At 41.2% G+C, this 18850-nt stretch overlaps 1 protein-coding gene across 1 annotated transcript in view; it reads left to right on the forward strand.

The window, feature by feature from the left end:
• The window catches only part of TAOK1 (TAO kinase 1), a 69181-nt gene that overhangs the window by 35079 nt on the left and 15252 nt on the right, over positions 1-18850 (forward strand). The window contains exons 4-17 of the mRNA XM_080629995.1: positions 1859-1960; positions 3061-3106; positions 4006-4102; positions 4802-4915; positions 5662-5753; positions 8242-8335; positions 9735-9816; positions 11764-11931; positions 12790-12993; positions 14191-14325; positions 14882-15118; positions 15885-16013; positions 17592-17795; positions 18401-18640. Of these exons, the coding sequence (XP_080486121.1) occupies positions 1859-1960; positions 3061-3106; positions 4006-4102; positions 4802-4915; positions 5662-5753; positions 8242-8335; positions 9735-9816; positions 11764-11931; positions 12790-12993; positions 14191-14325; positions 14882-15118; positions 15885-16013; positions 17592-17795; positions 18401-18640 (1944 nt within the window). The remainder of the gene's footprint in view (positions 1-1858; positions 1961-3060; positions 3107-4005; positions 4103-4801; positions 4916-5661; positions 5754-8241; positions 8336-9734; positions 9817-11763; positions 11932-12789; positions 12994-14190; positions 14326-14881; positions 15119-15884; positions 16014-17591; positions 17796-18400; positions 18641-18850) is intronic.

Below are 18850 nucleotides of genomic sequence, written 5' to 3' on the forward strand. Positions count from 1 at the left end.
CTGCGCTAGCAGGAGCTGAGCTCTCAGTTCCTTCCTTTGTGTGTGTGTGTGTGTGTATGTGTGTATCTGTGTAGGAGGTAGAGGTGGCAGTATCTCTCCAGCAGTCCTAAATTCTAGCTTCCCAGTTAAATTTGCTGTGTGTGCTTCTATTTTGTCACTGCGGTGACTTGTTTAACTGTGTACTGATGAAAGAATAATTTGTACTTACTACTTGTCCCACTGTTTTAATTACTGTGAGCTATAAATACTGTATTCACATGAATGAAACAAACTGTGCATGCTTCAGAAATAGCTTTTGTTTGTCTTCAATGCGTATGTTTCTTTATTTTGAAGAAAGTAATAAGACCAGGAATGAAATGCTTTCTATTTTACCTCTATATTTATTTGTTTTGTTCAGAAGTTTGCTAGAGTTATGAACTAGCCTATGTAAAGAAATTGATTAAGGGCATTCTGGTATCATTTATATTTACTTTGGCTTCCTAATAAGATTTTATCATTGCTGGGAACAATTATTCTCTAAGGATATATTTAATAGTAAAAATAAGTTGGAAAACCTTTGAAATAAGTAGTACTGTATACTTTGAAATATGTAGTACTGTGATGTTAAGTACACATCTTAATGTGATCCTGGAGGGGTTTTTTAATGCAGGAATTCATGAACACATCTTGATTAATGTATCACTTCTCTCTTCCCAACAGAGAAGGTTAGCATGGTGCATTCTTGGTTTGGCTTTTATTGCTTAGTACCTCAAAACCTTTAGGGCTAAAAGTAAAAGGCAACCAAGTTGTTCTTGTACTGGAACAAGGGTGTCAGTGAGAGAGTTCACATTAGAATAGCTGCACTAATGTACTTTTAGTGAAATTCCTGGTGCTGAGCAATGCTTAAGTCAATTGGCTGCCTCAGTTGTGGCCACCATATTCCCTGGTTTTATTTGTTTCTCTAACCCTAAAATGTTTATTGAGGAATATTTGGGTTTTGCGTGTGTTTTCTAAAGCATTTGGGTGTATGGGACCTCTGTCCGTCTGTGAGTCCTAGGCACATACAAGGAAGCGTGCGCTGAGAGATTAACAGGACCTGGAAAACAACTTTTGAACCTTTTGGAGTTGGTGGATGTGCGATGAATGGGAACACTTGGTGGTTTCCTCCAAGGAGAGTAACGGCGGTATCTAGGCGCACATTGGAACATGACATTTTGGCCTCCTCTGTACTTCAGAGTTGCACTGGCAGAGCTCTCCTTTTATAGTCCTGGATTTTGTTTTATGTTTGCTCTTTCTCTCCTGCAGAACCATTCCCTTATCTTGTAGGTAACTCATTTTAAATCGGTCCTTTGACAAGACTGAACTAGTAATGGAGGAACATTAACAACAGAGTCAGATATTGGGTGACTGATAAGTGAAGCCTCAGCCAGTGTAATACAGTTACTAGTAAGGACAAGTCTTTCTGCCTACAAGAGTTAAGGGAGAGACAGCTGATCCTGCTGAAGGACGCTTATCATCCACATCTCTTTCAGGCTGGGATGTATGATTTGACAACAGAAATGATACCCCTTAAAAAAGGAACACTTCTTTTTTGAGGACTTGCTCCGATATTAAGTGTTTGCCAGTATAGCCTATGCATACATATAAAGTATTACACTGATGAGAGATCCTTACATACAGTCTAATCAATCAACAGCTTATTTTGTAGATGTGTTGAGGAGTTAAGCAGTGAACATCATGGTGTTGATGTAAATCTATTTTGATTTGGAACCTTAAGATGATTTTGCCTCTTAAAATAATTAAAATGATATAATGACTTAGCAACAACTTTAAAAAGTAACAGTTGATAAAGTCTTTCTATTCCTTTTATTTTCTACAGAAATGGCAGGATATTATTAAGGAAGTCAAGTTCCTCCAAAAAATAAAACACCCTAACAGTATAGAATACAAAGGCTGCTATCTGCGGGAGCATACAGCATGGGTAAGCATCTGCTGCACTCTTCTCTTGTTTTGGTTAAGGGCACTTTGAAATATCTCCGACTGGCTTTCAAGAGGCACCTGAACACTTGCATTGCACAGGCTCAGCTGAGGGTAGCCCAGGACCTCACGGTTGCTCAGCCAAACTGAGTGTAGTTTTTGGAAACAAGATTTAGAGAAATTTTCCCTTTCAGTTGCAGAGTAAGGGGTTGTTTTTCTAGTGTATTTAGCTTGATGGACTGAGTATTTTAAATGAGTAATAATATAAATAAGTATATTTTGAGTTATTAGTACTTCTGTTTACCTAAATTCTGCTGTTGTGTAGTGTTTACTTTGTTGTCATTTCTGTGTGTGTGCTCAGGTGACAAAAACAACCAGCTGGTTTTATCTCTGGCTGTTATCTCCTAATTCATTACGTACATTTGATTTAAACAAACAAACCCCACTCTCACACCCCAAATAAATTTGGGTTATCTGAGATTGTGTGCATAAAAATGCCTATGTAGGAATCGATGTGATTGGCTATGCAGAGTAAGCTTTTTGTCGGGTAAAAAGTCTAATGTACACCACTCTCATAGATGAAGTTTTTGTAGTATGATATACTAAAGAATTGATATTGTTGAACTAATAGTTGAAATTATAAGTACTGATCTTGTGTTAGCTTCAGTAAATCCATAGGACAAAGTTTTAGTTTCTTTTTTTGCAATCTGACTGGGACAAAATCTTAAGTAAATCCCTAAATAGCCCTTTAATACTCTGATAAGCTTAAGTGCAATTTAACATTGCTGTTAAGTATGTGCATATAAAATAAGATCTGTTATACAATACATGACTGGTTCTGAACATGCTTTTGTGCCTTCCTCGACAAGTTTTGTGGGTTGGTATCTTACACAGGAAGGCTGTGCTAATTGCAGTTAGAGTTGTCCTCATGGGAGAGGTCAGTGTTCTAGGATGGGGCTTATGTTACAAGCGGTACTTGGTTTGTTATGGCAGTCTGAACTGAATGCACCAGGGAGTGTTTCTAGATTTCTCCACAGGAACCTAGAAAACATACATTTACTATCAGAGATTTTCTAACAACTCCTTTGATTTCTTCCCATACAGCTTGTTATGGAATATTGTTTAGGATCAGCATCAGACTTACTAGAAGGTATGTTATGCACCTTTACTTGATTGAAAGTCAGGAGTAAAGTGCTGAAATAGGAGGTTATGGCATCAGAGAGTTGTCCTTGAGTGGATAGTTTTATTTGTGGGCAGTGTGTATGAACAGGTTCGGTTTCTCAGGCTCTTGCCTGGCTGTAATGATTTCTGTGCCAAGCACCAGCTTTCCTAGGGGCCTGGTTTCCCCTTGGTTTGTCTTATTTTAAAGTTGTCAGTCAGCTTTTTATTTTCCTCTGAGTTTTAGGTTCTCCTGTCATGACAGTTCAAGATTTATTTCTGCAAGCCCTCACTGTTGATCCTAATGCTTACTAACAACTGTAGGCCTGTTGACTAAAATAGCTCTGCAGCAGTAGTAGGGTTTTGCTTGATGAGGTCTGTTGTTAAACGGTCGTTTTTCTATCAGGCTTCTTGAAGTGGACTTTCTTTGAAGATATATGTGTGGCCACTAAGTTGTTCATCTCCTTTCCTTGCCAGCAGCGTTTCAGGACAAAAGGCTGAGCTGCCAGAGTCATCTGTATTGCTACAGCTTCTTCATGTGTGAATTGTAAAGTTCTAGGATTTAGGATTTAGCTTCATTAATGGAAAATTGAATATTGAGTCTCAAATAGGTGTTTGGGAGGATGGTCACAGAACTGACAGGAAAACAGGTTACAGTTACAAAGTAGTCTCTTTTATAGTAAATAGGTGCTGGCTTACAGTTAGAAGGTTACATCTGATGATGGAATGTACACTGTGAACTAATTTTTACATTTGCTTCTCAAACTGAACATAGTAAAAATGACTTTTCAGTATTTTCTCTCTGTTTATGTTGTTAACAGTACTCACTTGCATGCTGCAAACTGCATTGTTTTCTTTAATATTGAATTTTAAATAAATTCTTTCCTTAAGTTCATAAAAAGCCATTGCAAGAAGTGGAAATAGCAGCAATTACCCATGGTGCTCTCCAGGGATTAGCATACTTGCATTCTCACAATATGATCCATAGGTAAGTGGTTATACTTTTGCTGTCTCACACACTTAACAGGTAATTTATTTTCTTGATTGTATTCCCTTTCATCCCAAATTCAATATTTGCAAGCAAGAGATTTTCTTTTTGCTCTGCCCATCTGCTCCCCAACTAGTGATTTATAGTAGACAAATACTAGTGAGCTACGTATCTCCATATGCACTCTCTCTTACAGCTGGTGTTCATAATTTGTGCAGAATTGCTTTGAATCTACTAAGCTTTTCAATACTTGATACAGTGCTGATGGTTCCCTGGAGCTGTGAATAGCAAGGCAGGCTCAGTTCACCTAACTAGCTTGTGGCAACTGCAAGGCAGAGATTGCTGGGGTGGGGGGAACACTTATACCTCAAAAATCAGTTTTATATTAACACACCTGTTGAGAAGCACACAGTAAGTATGGGATGCAAATGTTCTTTGTGTCTAAAGGGCCTGCTGCATTTTAATAGGATGAAGGATTTAAATAGTTACATTATTAGGACTTTCTGAAAAGCTTTGATAAAGGACATGGTTAGTTCAGGTTTTGTTGGACTGTAAATGAAGCTTATCCAGATGTGGCATTAACCTAAAGATTGAAGATCCTGTATTTGGAGAAAATCTGGTATGTTTTGTAGTCTGTCTTATAGAAGATTCTATATTTTTTGGAGAGGAATAATCCTGACGCTTGTATTCTATAATCAGAGATATCAAGGCGGGAAACATCCTGCTAACAGAGCCAGGACAGGTGAAACTTGCCGACTTTGGGTCTGCTTCCATAGCATCTCCTGCCAACTCATTTGTGGGGACGCCATATTGGTAAGTCAAGAGTTTCACATATTTCTGGCTTTGTGAAAAGATCGTATATTGGGTATTTAATACACTTGGGATTTATTTGAGCTAGTTTTGTAGTCTTCCAGTTGCGTAGTGATAAAATGGACCTTGCCAAAGAGTAAATAGGCTCTGACCTCAAGAAGTTGTGAATTCTTGCATTGAAAGTTCACAAACAGTAATAAAACTATTGTTAGGCTGACTTTAAGTGGTAGAGGTGGGATTGAATCATTTCTAACGTATTTTAATCACTCCCCCCCAGTGGTTTTAACAATTCATATGTTCTCACCGCATCTGATTGTTGAAATAACTGAAGTGTTTTTTCTCCCATAGGGAAGGCCAGGTTCATTGACCAAAACCCCTTTGCAGATTCCTTGTATGCTTTTGATCTCTTACACCTAATCTGTGGTGTTTACACAACTGCAAGCTCTAATTATGTCACCAGTGTTGGCCAGCCAGCTAAATTGTTGTGGGAGGGCAAAAAGCTGGTGATGCTCAAGAATGGAGAACTGAGCGAAGCACAGGAGAACAGGACACAGCCTCCCCACGGGCTTGTGCTAGTGTGGGTGCCTAGTCTTTGTTCGCAGTATTCCATATCCATGCCTGATACCCTGGGCAATGATTTGCTTAAGGTAGCTGGGATCAGTGAAACAGCCTGTTTCATTGGAATACTGATGCTGATATAATGTGTGCCATTGCCCAGAATTTTATGAGCATCAATTTCTTTCTCTTAGGATGGCCCCAGAAGTGATTTTAGCCATGGATGAAGGGCAGTATGATGGCAAAGTAGATGTTTGGTCTCTTGGAATTACCTGTATTGAGTTAGGTAAGTTATTTTATTTGAATAAATCATAAAATGTAGTTATTTGATACCTAGAACTTATTAAGCTGAATCACAGTGCAGAAGATCTCTGCTTCCCTCCTTGTCCTGGTTTCTTTGGGACTTAAGTTTTAGAGAAAAGGGCTAAATGTGATCTCTAGAATTCAAGTCTCCAATTTGATGTTTATTGAACTGGTGTTTTCATTACCTGAAGAAAGAGTTACGTAGACAAAGAAAATAGCCAAACAGTATCACTGAAGATGCTCACAGCCTGTAAGGGAGGCAGTTCTGAGCTGAAAATCAGTCTGTTTGTTGAACTGCTTTAGAAATGAACTGTTAAAAGTACCAGTATGAAATCTACTTAATGATAGAAGTTGATACTGTTTGCATGAAAATCTAAGATACGATCCTGCAACAATGAAGGTTTGGATAAGTGGACAGCTTCAGAGCTATATTCAGTGTGTGTTATCACTTGTGAATAGATTTGGCTGGGAAATCTCTGAGTTGTTTTAAGGAAAAGGTACAGACTAATCCAGTTTTGAAGTGGAAACCTATAAATCAATCCCCAAAGAAATGATGGCGTTGCCATTAAAACAGACTCCATAAAGCAGAACATCAGTTTTAAAGACCCATGTTAGTATGGCATTCTATTTAAAAACATGCAGTATTGAAACAAAAATACACTCACTGAAACACAGCACTGCTCAGGCTTCAGTCAGGATCCAGCTCTCTGGAAACACTTAGCAGTAAGTTTTACTGGGGACGGTGAGGTTTCACCTGAGGCTGTCCTACCATCCTTGTCAGATCTCATTGCTCATGCTCCAAACCAACTTTGGTGGAGGAGCAGCAGCAGCGAGAGCTCTCAGGAGCAGGTTAATCCATGTGAGCTGCACAGTTTAGCTAAAAGTGCTGTCTGGCATTCCAAACTGTCAACTTCATTTTCTTCCAGGACGTGAAATAGATTCCTTCTACAGAGCAGAGATTATTTTTTTGGGGGTTGCCAATATAAAGCAAGTTGAAGGGGCGTGACTGTCATGACAGAATCCTGCTCCAAGTGTGGAGTAAGGAGACTTGGCTGGCTGCGGTGCTCCAGGAATGCAGTGAGCTCATGGCCACCACACCCCCGGGAGCCTTCCTGCATGCTGCATGTTTGCAGTATGAAGCGTTTGGCTTCATCTATGGCTTCTTAGTGTAGTGGGAGGTGAGGCTAGGTCAGCATGGTAGAGCATTGGAGGCTGGGCCGGGGTGGTTGTCTCAGTTGGGATGGTTTGAATAAGCATGGGAGGGAAGCAGGAAAAGGAGATGGCTGGTAGTCTTCTCAAATGATCACTTTGTCTTAGAAATGGCTTCATTGAGGGCTCAGTTTCAGTGTTTCCTGAAGGTTTCTGTTTTATTCAGGTGAGTTAAGAGGAAAAAAGCAGGGGAGAGCAGTTAAGATTCAGAAAGTTAAGGGGTCAGTTAAGAGAGTTTAATGGATAATCAGCCTGATCCTTGATGGCAGCAACTGGTTATCTGACAGACTACAGAAGGTAAAGTGCTACATTTGAGGAAAGGCTTAACTCCACAATTTGCCCATTCTGGGGAATTTGTAGGGCTTAGTCCATGCTGTGGTAGTGATGAGTGAACTGTGATCTCTGATGCATAGCTTACTGCTACTATGCAACTCAAAATTGAAAAGCAAATTCAGAAAACTAGCATTATTTTTCCTTGTTTGGGTTTTTTTTTAGGAAGGAAAAGTTTTCTGTTGCATTTTTCACTCGTGTAGGAGCGGCCCTGTGGCCTGACCAGCTCCTGTGGAATGTTTATGGCAAGGCTGAGCTTTATAGGTTTACCCCATAAACATTCTGATGAAGCTTCAGTTTTGTTGTTCCAGTGAGATCATCTCCTTCCTCATTAAGCTTTCATGCTGTGTCAGTCTATAAGAGTAACACAAGCTTGAAAGGGAGAGAAGAGCCAAAGAGAATGCAACTCTCAAAATAGTATAAAGAGTTGGCCTGTTACTGACTTCCTGCCCATGTGCTTAGTCAGTTAAGTGTGATTTGATGGTTCTTGTTACCAGCTTTTTCTTCATCACTGCTGTCCTAGAATTAAATGTTTGTTAGCTTTTTAGCAACTGTAGTTAAAAAAAGGGGGTGGGGAGCAACGAAACCAGGAATGCTTAGTGGCTAAACACCGACTGTAGAGCTTACTGTTAACTTACTCCTATTTTAGTACATTAAAATGAGTCAGAGAACTGAACTATGATAAACCACGTAATTTAAAAGCTTGAGAGGACAAGGCATTTGATCGTCAAAGTGCTTTCATCTTCTGCAATGGCATAGGACATACGCCAACATATCTGTCTGATTGCAGGGTAGGGTTGGTTTGGGGTTCCATGTTCAGGCAGTAGTGATTCTGCTGATGTGGTTTTCTTTTTAAAGGGATGTAAACTAAAATAAAGAGCAAAACCATGAGACTATCTCCCTGTATAAAAACTATTTTCTTTTGTGTGTAGCGGAAAGGAAGCCTCCTTTGTTTAATATGAACGCAATGAGTGCCTTATATCACATAGCGCAGAATGAATCCCCTACACTACAGTCTAATGAATGGTGAGTATTACTGAGGGAGGAATGTTGCAGGGAATTGCTGTAAATGGAGTGCTTTGTCATGCTGAGTTCTTGAAATGGCTGGATTCCTGTTGGGAGGATGTGAGCTGGAAGGTTCTTATTAGGTTCACTATACATTTTATATACAAAACTGACCCATCACTTAATATGCATTTTTAGACACTAGAATGTGGTCAAAACGGGACACGCCACGGAAAGATCCTGTAAGAAATTCACTTCATGGGTCAGTAAAGTTTTGAAGTTCCCAAAAACGTGGGGTTTAGTGTTGTTTTATCACAAACCACACTGTCAATGCTCAAATTTTGTTGAAGATGAAGACGCTGCTTGTGCGTGGCAAGTCTCTGTCGCATAAACTTCAGTGGAATAAAGCACGTTTTGTGCCTCCCAGCCCCAAAGCTGTCTTTTGAAACAGCAAACACAGTAAACTGATTTCAGAAGTTAAAAAGTCCCTAATTGTGTTTTTCTGAGCCACAGTCCTGGGCCTCTAACATCATACATTGTACCTGATTTTTAGATTACCTTTTGCTACCGCTGAGATTTTTCTGTTGAGGCTGTTTCACACCCTGGTGCTTGATACAACATTCAGCTCCTTTTATGCATTTTGTTTTTTCTGACCAAATATGCAGTAATTTAATTTACTGGGAAAATTGGAGTAGGAACCCCCCCCCAATTACATCATGGGAGCAGTGGAGGAGGAAAGAAAGATAACCTGTACAACTGATGTGCTGCTGTTTTCAGGGTATAATCCTGCCCTGCTGAGAACCTGTGTGCAAAGGAAGAGAAAGGGTGAAATACAGCATTTTACCTTGCAGAATGAGGAAGTTACTGAACAAATCATGACCTTAAGTCTTACTTGTGACAGATTGCACAGTTGTGTCTGAGGGGCTGGTGGCATTCAGGAATTGTGTGTTAATACAGCCAGTGGATGAAACACCAGCACACAGAGGTAGAACGGGGCAGAGGCTCTGATTTAGACCATGAAGAGTTTATGCAATATAGAATTGGCCAGGTTTGGTGCTCACACTGAGCTACAGAGGTGTCTGCCTGTACATGGAAATATCCTTCCTCTGGAATTTGTTCTTAAGCTTGAACATTTTGTCTGGGAGCTGAGGTTAAAGGGCTCTACCTACTAAGGGTGGGCTTTGGTTTGACCAGGGATGTCAGAGGCTGTAGTATGAAGTATGGGACCTGTGTGGTTTCTCTCCACTTTCTTCTGCTAGGGGCACTCAGGTGTTCCCTGCCCATTGCAGGGGGGTTGGAACTAGATCATCTTTAAGGTCCCTTCCAACCCAAATGAGTCTGAATACCTGGATTCCTTAATGAGTGAAACTGGGTCGTTAACTCAGATGGGTTTTTTCCTTTTCCTTTTTTCTTGCCACAGGTCTGATTATTTTCGAAACTTCGTAGATTCTTGCCTCCAGAAAATTCCTCAAGACAGGCCTACATCAGAGGAGCTTCTGAAGGTTGGCTTCCTTGTCCTTTTTGTTTTCCACATAGTATTAAAAAGGGGCCATGCCCTGTGATGTTCTTCTCTTTCACCTACCATACTAGGCTATGGTTAATGATGCTTTCTCTGCCTGTTACCTCTATTACCTTTGAGCTGAGGGTGCTGTGGAGTGTACTGAGCTGGCTGTCCTAGCTTCATTTTCCCTTTTCAGTGTCTAGGGCAGTTCCCTAAGTGACACTCCAAGCCAGCCTTGTTCTCATGAAAGGACACCTCATCAAGTGACACTGGATGACCATCAACTTGTCAAGAGTTTCAGTTTAAGCTCTGACTATCCTTCCAGTGACTATAATTAATCCTGACAGATCTGCCCTGCATTGGTTAACAAATACCTTTCGTTATTTCCGTCTTTATTCTGTGTATATACACACACACCCCTAAAGGCTTTTTATCCTCTCCCATCACCTATGTGCTTTACACGTAGGACTGAAATCTGCTGTTCTAATGGTATCCCTGGGGGAAAGGGAGCAGGGGAAAAGCAGGGTTTTTTTCCCCATACCTTTTCTTGACATGATTAAACCTCAGCCTTCTGCAGGTTTCTTGCTTTATTTCTTACTTTGGCTTCCATTTGTGCTCTTGTGTGCTGCAGACACTTGGTTTTCCTTGCTTTAGTCTGGAAACAAAGCCAACCTTGCTTAAAAGCTGACGTGTTCCTAAGTGAACACAACTTGCATAGAAGTTGGATGTTAGAGCTGCTTTATTGTAGGTGGGATTTGATGGATTTCCTTTGTGGCATCAGGTGGCATTCAGGATTCTGCTAACTTGTCACTCTTCTTACAGTGCTCGTGACATAATTTTGGGGTTTCTTTATTTTAAGCCTGGCCATGTTTCTGCTCAGTTGCTCTGAAGGAAAATGGATGCTATTTATGAAGGTTTTGTCATCCCCTGTTTTGCATGTTTTTACTGAAATGGTTCCGAGGTCTTTTGCCTCTTCAAAAAAGAAAACCTGTATTCAGAAAGTAAATGCAATTATCCAGGAACGGGTTCAGTGTGGGAGTGCAGTCCTGCCATTTCAGAACCCTGCAGATTGGTTTTATTTTGAGCAGTGCACTGCAATTAAAGAGAACATTGATGGAAATTAAACGTTTGTGAATGTATTCCTTCCATATCTATAGTCTGAAACAGCTGCATGCCACTTTACAGGGACAGGTAGGGAATGTGACATGATGGAAATGGCAGTGCAGTTCTCCAGAGGAACAAAATGAAACTAGTGGTGGTGTTAATAATGACTCATGCTTGCACAGCACATTTCAGCTGGAGCCTGCAAAAGCTGCTTCTGACATACAGAGACAGGAATTGTTTTACCTATTGGCAAAGTGCAGCCACCTTTGCAGTGCAATGCAGTGAGTATCCCCCAAAAAAGAACATAATAGGGCTAACTGTTCTTCTAGGACCGAGCTTGAAGGTTCACAGCCTATTTTATGACTCAGAGCTGTGTGCTGAGTATTTGATTCTCAAGCTTTTCTAAACAAGGAAAAGGGTTTTATAGTGAGAGTTAGCTGATGAGTTGATTAGCATTTGGTTAGAGATACTAGCCAGCTTAACAACTTCAGCATTGATATGTTATTTGTTGCTCTTCCTTCTTTAAACCACAATAGAGAACATTTCTAAATACCCCAGTACCCAAAGGAGTCCAGGTTTAAACTAAACCTGTTTTCATGTGAAATACCATTTCTGGGGTTTCTTTCCAAATCTTTCCTTTTCAGTGGATGTCTCCCATCAGAAAGCAATCACCCTGAAATCTGTCTGGATTGTGAAGTCTGCAAATAGTGCCAGCATAAGCTGCAGAGGTCTTCTCCTGTGCAGGGAAGAGGGCTAACAAACCCAGATAGAATTCATAACTGTATCCTCAAAGCATATGTACTGGAGGCATAAGAGGTCACTCACCTATTTGTGTGTCCTACAGCATATGTTTGTTCTTCGGGAGCGGCCTGAAACAGTGTTAATAGACTTGATTCAGAGAACAAAGGATGCGGTGAGAGAACTGGACAACCTGCAATATCGTAAAATGAAGAAGCTCCTTTTCCAGGAGGCACACAATGGCCCTGCAGTTGAAACACAGGAGGAGGAGGAGGTGAGAGAAGCTTTGGGTTTCATCACTGAACCAGGGAATGATGCTGTCATTCACATAAACCCAACTCAGATACTGCTAAAACCAATGGAGGTTGTTTACACACCTGGCTGTAAACTGTGTCTTCCTCTCTGTGCTTGGAATAAAGCTACCTCAAGGCACAAACAAGGACAAACAGAGTAGATGCCTCATGCTGGCAAGAAGCTGTGCTGTGTATTCATGCTTGAGCAGTTAGCTTCCAGTTCCATAAATCCCAGCATTTTTTGCCTGTTTATAAGGCTTCATGAGGACTCTTTTAGCATCTAGTTAACCTCTATTTTGACCGTTTGTACAAGACCCTTAACAGTCCTCTAGTTTTGACTGGAGAATGTTGTTCTAAGGCATAGAAATCTGTACTTGATTTGAAAGAAACGGGGAAAAAAATGCAGTCAAGGAAATCAGTCTGGTTTTGGGTTGCAAGCTGCAGTCACCATGCAGAAATTGAGACTCTGGACTGTAGTTCTCATTCACAGAAAGAAACTGTGTGAGATGCAGGGTCCCAGCTGAGCGCTTAGGTGATGCAGGTGTCAGAACAGTTTCTGGTGACATGCTGTTGCTGGTACATGATCGAGTTCAGCTTGTTAACAGGCTCTGTGTTGAAAAGAATCTGACATCACCCAGTTAATCTTGACAAGGCTGATTCCTTCTCTCCCCTGCATCCCACAAGAGAAATGTTTCATGGCAATGCCCAGAGGGTGGGAACTGCCATGATGTGGCAGGTAGATGCCTTTAGAAAGAAATGGATTGAACATTTCATTTGGTCATGTCCACAGATACAACTGTGATGGATTTTGACTTCTCTTAATAATTCCTGTCTCCTAGGAACAAGATCACGGAGTTGGCAGGACAGGAACAGTGAATAGTGTCGGAAGTAATCAGTCCATTCCTAGCATGTCTATCAGTGCCAGTAGCCAAAGCAGTAGTGTTAACAGTCTTCCAGATGCCTCGGATGATAAGAGCGAGCTGGATATGATGGAGGGGGACCACACCGTGATGTCAAATAGCTCTGTCATTCATTTAAAGCCGGTAAGCGCTGGATTTATACTGGATAACTTTGAAGGTGTAAAACAGGGAGAGGATTTGGTTGGCACGATGACCAGAAGTCGAGTGTTTCCTGTCCAGGTCATTATCTGCAGGTTATAATGTTGTGCCCCAAATATGTTAATGTGCACTGGAAACTTTGGAAGGTTGCTATAAAAATCATTTCTTTCTGTTGTTTCACTAACAGTTATTTTACTAACTGAATTGTTTAAAAAGCAGTTTACTGTGAGGAGCTGCAATGTCAGGTTGTGAATAGGTTTATTTAGCGGATGCTTCCAGAGTACTGCTTCATGGGCCAAAAGGATGTGAGTTCCCCCATTTTACATCCTAGTTAGGGAATTCTTAAGTACAGAACCCAGAGCAGTGGCTGAAATCTGTTCCTGGAGCACCCAGTTTTGCAGCACTTGGTTCAAATATGTGGATGCATGGAAAAAGAAACACAACACTCTGGCCATGGCAGGGTGTGAAACCACTTCCCCTGCTTCAACTCTGCACAGTGAAGGATAAACTGGGGAGCTTCTCTCTGATCCATACTGCTCCTTCTATGGAGGGGTTATCACACGTGTTCTCAAAGCAGTAACGTTCCTTCAGCTAATGATAGGTGTGGTTAGAATGTTTTGTTCTTTGCCCAGATACGCACCAAAGACGCAGGTATTTCCTTTGGGAGTTAATTACTGTATCATATCTAACTGCTAATCGCTCTGTGATGAATGACAAACCCAAAATAAGAGTGTGGAATACACCGTGACAAATCCTAAAATTTCCTTTGAGGTATTTCTGTAGTGGGTGTAGTGAAAATCTTCCTCTGTCTTTCAGGGTTATAAACATGCTGGTTTTGTCTTTCAGGCTTGATACCATCTACTTTATAGCTTTAATGTTTTGTTGAAGTCAACTAACTCACTTTCCAGTTTTACGTTCGTTTTTCTCTTTTTCAGCTTTAACTAACCATTTTCCCTCTTGGTAAGAAAAATGCACAATGAAACTCCCAAAAGCAAAGATCCTAGATCAGAGCTCTTGATGCAGACTATTCCTTCATCCAGCTTATTGGCAGGAGAATCTTTCAGGGCTAATGAATGTAAAATGGTTTTTCTTCCTTTTAAATGTCTTTTGAACCAAACCCAAGTAAAAATCTTGATTAACACAGCTTCTCTTTATTCTCTCACATTACTATTTGCTGATAAGGAGGAGGAAAACTACAGAGAGGAATCAGATCCTCGAACAAGGGCATCAGAACCCCAGTCTCCTCCCCAAGTATCTCGCCACAAGTCTCATTATCGCAACCGAGAGCACTTTGCTACTATACGCACAGCGTCGCTGGTACGTGAAGGTGGTGGTTTGGATGAAGTTGTAGGGGAAGGGACACATTTGAACATAGCTCAGTGTCACTAGTAGAGCTGTTAGGATTTCATCAGAATATGAGCTATCCACATTGACAGAGACATTATCACTGAAATAGTTGAATGTAAGTTAATAAAAGCTTAAATGCGACACCTGGCCAAATGTAATTTGTGCATATTAGAGATTTTCGAACCCAGGAAACAGTTTGTAATAATAAGCTGGCTATTCTTTTCATATGCATATTATGTGTATTTGTATGTGTATATATATGCACCCTCATTGCAGTGGGCTAAAAGACATTATTTAGTATCAGCTTTACAACAATTGTACAGTTTTTCTGCTGGCGCCCAGCAGAGCTTATCTTCCACAGCAGAATTCAGTTCTGAATCTGCTCTGCTGCCATTAGGATGTGTGCTTTTCTTTACAACAAAATCATATTTCTGTCCTGTATAGTTTTCTTTTGTGGTATGAGAACTGCTGAAAAGCAGATTAAGCAGCATTAACTTACTTTGGCCTGATGTGGTTATCTTCCTAGGTGACAAGGCAAATGCAGGAACATGAACAAGACTCGGAACTCCGAGAGCAGATGTCTGGCTACAAACGTATGAGACGGCAGCACCAGAAGCAACTGATGGCATTAGAGAATAAACTGAAGGCAGAGATGGATGAACATCGCCTCAGGTTGGACAAAGATCTTGAAACACAGCGTAACAATTTTGCTGCAGAAATGGAAAAGCTCATTAAAAAGCACCAAGCAGCCATGGAGAAAGAGGTAGGAAATCATGGTTTAGCAGACCAGTCCATATTGTTAATGGCATTGAATTGTCCACTGCTCCTCATTGATGAGAGATGTTATTGTAGACTCTTCATGTCTGTTTTCAGGAGCCAAGCAAATTGCTAATTAGAAAAAGGCTAATACATCACTTCCTTACACTAAGGGGTTTATGTAACTAGAGGAAAGGTATGTCCTTCATCACAGTGCGTTATACTAAATGTTAGTGCATTGACCCCAGAAAAAATACTGTGAGGGTTTTCCTTTCTTTTGCCATGCATATGCTGCCAATAACTGACTGCCATCGAGTGTTCTGGAGGCAGATCAGCCTGCAGAGAAATGTGCCAGCTACACTTAAATGTTCACTGTTGAATTGCTTATGGATATGGGACTTTTTATGTTTTTAAATAATTGATAATGAAGTGGCGCTGCCTACAGCAGTTATTATTGATTCTTTGTTCATCTTGGATCTCTCAGTGGAGGGCTAAGGATATAGTTTATCATAAGGTGTTGACTGTGTTAGGCAGGACTAGCTGAACAGTAGGGCTGAGGAAATGAAGCACTGAAAAGAGGACTCCTGCTGGGTGTGTTGATGGGGGGTTGGAATGAGAAGAGAGTTGAGGGCAAGCTCTTGAGGCTCGTGCTTATTCAGAGTCATGGTGAGTATGGTGATGACTGTACCAAGAGTTCTGGGTCTTGTTCTGAAATGGAACATGAGCTGTAATCCATCGGAAAGCAAACTGATTTGCTGCCGGATTTGCTGTAGGCTAAAGTGATGGCCAATGAAGAAAAGAAGTTTCAACAGCACATTCAGGCCCAACAGAAAAAAGAATTGAACAGTTTCCTGGAGTCCCAGAAAAGAGAATACAAACTCCGTAAAGAGCAACTGAAAGAGGTAACTCATCTGTAATGAGAAATGTGAATGAAGTGCAGTGTATGATGTGGTGTGAGAGCCAGGCAGGGAGAAAAGTGACACCGTGCACAAGAGATGTTTCCCTGGATTGCTGCAAGTTCTGCATGTCATGAGCAGAGTCCTGTACATGTGTTTGTTCAGCTCTTTGACCTTAGACTTAGAGAGTTTATTCGTATATTGGCACCTTTACATTCATCTTGTGAAAATACAACCATCTCCATTGTTTAATATTCCTTTTTAGCCAGAAACATGCAAAGTTGGCAAGCTATGGAATGAAAAAGGTAGAAAGGTCAGGAGCATTTTTCTCATACCTTTTTGCTGCAGATATTGACCATGCACTCCAGCAGTTAATGAAGCTTCTTATCACTTAATGATGTTTCTGTAGCAGCAGCAGCAAGAAAACAAAACAGGAAAGAAAACCTGCAGATATTCTGGGGTTTTTTTTAAAGGAAAATATCTATAAAACACTATTTAATTTAAATGGAGAAAGCTGTGTAATAGCTTAAAAATCACTGTATTGTGGTGAAAAATCATGACCTTTGTGAGAGGCAGAGAAACTGTAGAATCAAACTTCCTGATTCTTTCTGTGGAGTGGTTGAAACCATAAGCCCTATAAATAATTCTTTTGAAAGAACCATTTAATGCTCAACCATCAACTTGGGTGACGCAACTTAGAAACTTGCTCCAAAGAGGAATATTCCCAAACATAGACATTTCCCAAGAGGGAAAAAAAAAAAGGCTAAAGAGCAGCAAAGCCAAGAAAGATCTAACAAAAACTATAGTAGTGTGGGCTTTTTATAATAACATAGAGTCTTTTTCTGAGTGGGCAGGAGATCACAGAGCACCAAGAAGCACTGGTGAAATACAGAGCAGTTCTGTCTCATGTTGTAGTTGAGATGTATCACGACAAGCCTAGTTACTATAGGGGCACCTGTAGTATGTAGTTCAAGCAAGCAGAGTCTTCTGCCAAAGAAGCTTCAAGTTACATGTTGTATTTAGTACAGATGTGCCAACTGTGGCCTTAAGTTTGACCTGTGAACTTCTTTATATTGTTTATGTAAGTTGTGGTGGCTCTGCCTTGATGAGTTACTTGTAAAATGTGTATGAGTTATGATAAAGCAAGACATGAACGTTTTCTAATGTGCTTCATGGCCGGGGTTTTGTTTGACCAACAGGATGACAACACGTTGCTTCTCCTCTCAGTCCTTTGGGAGCCTGTAAAAACATATATCAGGCTCCAAAAGTCTTTGTTTTCAGTGGCAAACCATCACTTTTACATTTTGAGCTAATGTATATGTCTGCAAAGTGTGGACCTCAACCAGCATTTTGGCCAGCTAAAATGGGCAATTCAGAAAACAAGTGGTAGTTAAATTTGCTTCCCTGTGAATTGTCTCCTGGTGTTCCCTTAGGTCTGTGAGAGGATGCATTTTGCAAGGCTGGGATGGTACCAGGTGGAATGGCTTTGAAATGTATTTTATTAGGCAGGTCTGTCCAGTTGTTCAGGACCAAGGAGCTTAATTAAGGTGACTATTCCACAATTAATTAACTTGCTGTTATCAGGAGCTGAATGAAAACCAGAGCACTCCAAAGAAGGAGAAGCAGGAGTGGCTCTCCAAGCAGAAGGAGAACATCCAGCATTTCCAGGCAGAGGAAGAAGCCAACTTACTGAGGCGTCAGAGGCAGTACTTGGAGCTGGAGTGTCGCCGCTTTAAGAGACGGATGCTTCTTGGCCGCCATAATCTGGAGCAGGACCTGGTTCGGGAGGTAAGAGAATAGGCAGAGGTGAGACCTAGAACCACCCATGTGAAATGTGTCTCACAGAAACACCTGCAATCCAACTTGAGTCTCTGTGGAGTCTTAATTACCACATCTAAAGTGTTTCTGGCAAAATAATGGTTCAATGTGTTCTGCAGCGTTGTCTGATAATCATAGAATGGTTTGGGTTGGAAGGAACCTTAAAGCTCATCCACTTCCAACCCCCTGCCATAGGCAGGGACACCTTCCACTAGATCAGATTGCTCAAAGACCCCTTGTGGCATTTAGGGAACCATGTGGAACCAAATGGTTCAGAATAGTGTCCTATCATGGGAGAATTGTTGGATCCAAAAAATCAGCAGTTATGGTCCTTTCTGTGCTTACTGTGAGTGCTGTTGAGCATCTACAACAGGAAGAAGGAAAGTGAAATGAGGAAGGAAAAATGACCATTGGCAGTGCTGTCTGCTTCTGATAAGACATGAAAACTCTGTGCTCTGTCCTCAAATGCCTTGGCAAGAGAGAAATGTCCTTGTGAACAAAGTGAAATGTCACATTGTGAGCAGAAATCCAAGTAAGTATGAAGAATCTAATAATTCCCTCTGTCCTCCTGGTAGGAGTTAAACAAAAGGCAGACACAGAAGGACCTGGAGCATGCCATGCTGCTGCGTCAGCACGAGTCCATGCAGGAGCTGGAGTTCCGCCATCTCAGTACCATCCAGAAGATGCGCTGTGAGCTGATCCGGCTCCAGCACCAGACCGAGCTCACCAACCAGCTGGAATACAACAAGCGCCGGGAGCGGGAGCTGAGGCGTAAGCACGTCATGGAGGTCCGGCAGCAGCCCAAGAGCCTGAAGGTACTACGTGATGTAGGAGCTCTGGGCCTGAGCTGCCGGTGGTAGTGGAGAAGTGGTACATTGTGGCTCAGGTCTCATTTGCAGTGTGTGCAGGTCCAAGGTGCTTTGAAGCTCATTAATTCAAATTCTGTAATGAATACCTTCTGTAAAAAGGGACATATCTGTCAAGTTGTGCAACTACAGCCCTCCAAGTGCCACATGTATGAACCG

This window comes from Psittacula echo, assembly GCF_963264785.1.
Source record: "Psittacula echo genome assembly, chromosome: 15".
NCBI lineage: Eukaryota > Metazoa > Chordata > Aves > Psittaciformes > Psittacidae > Psittacula > Psittacula echo.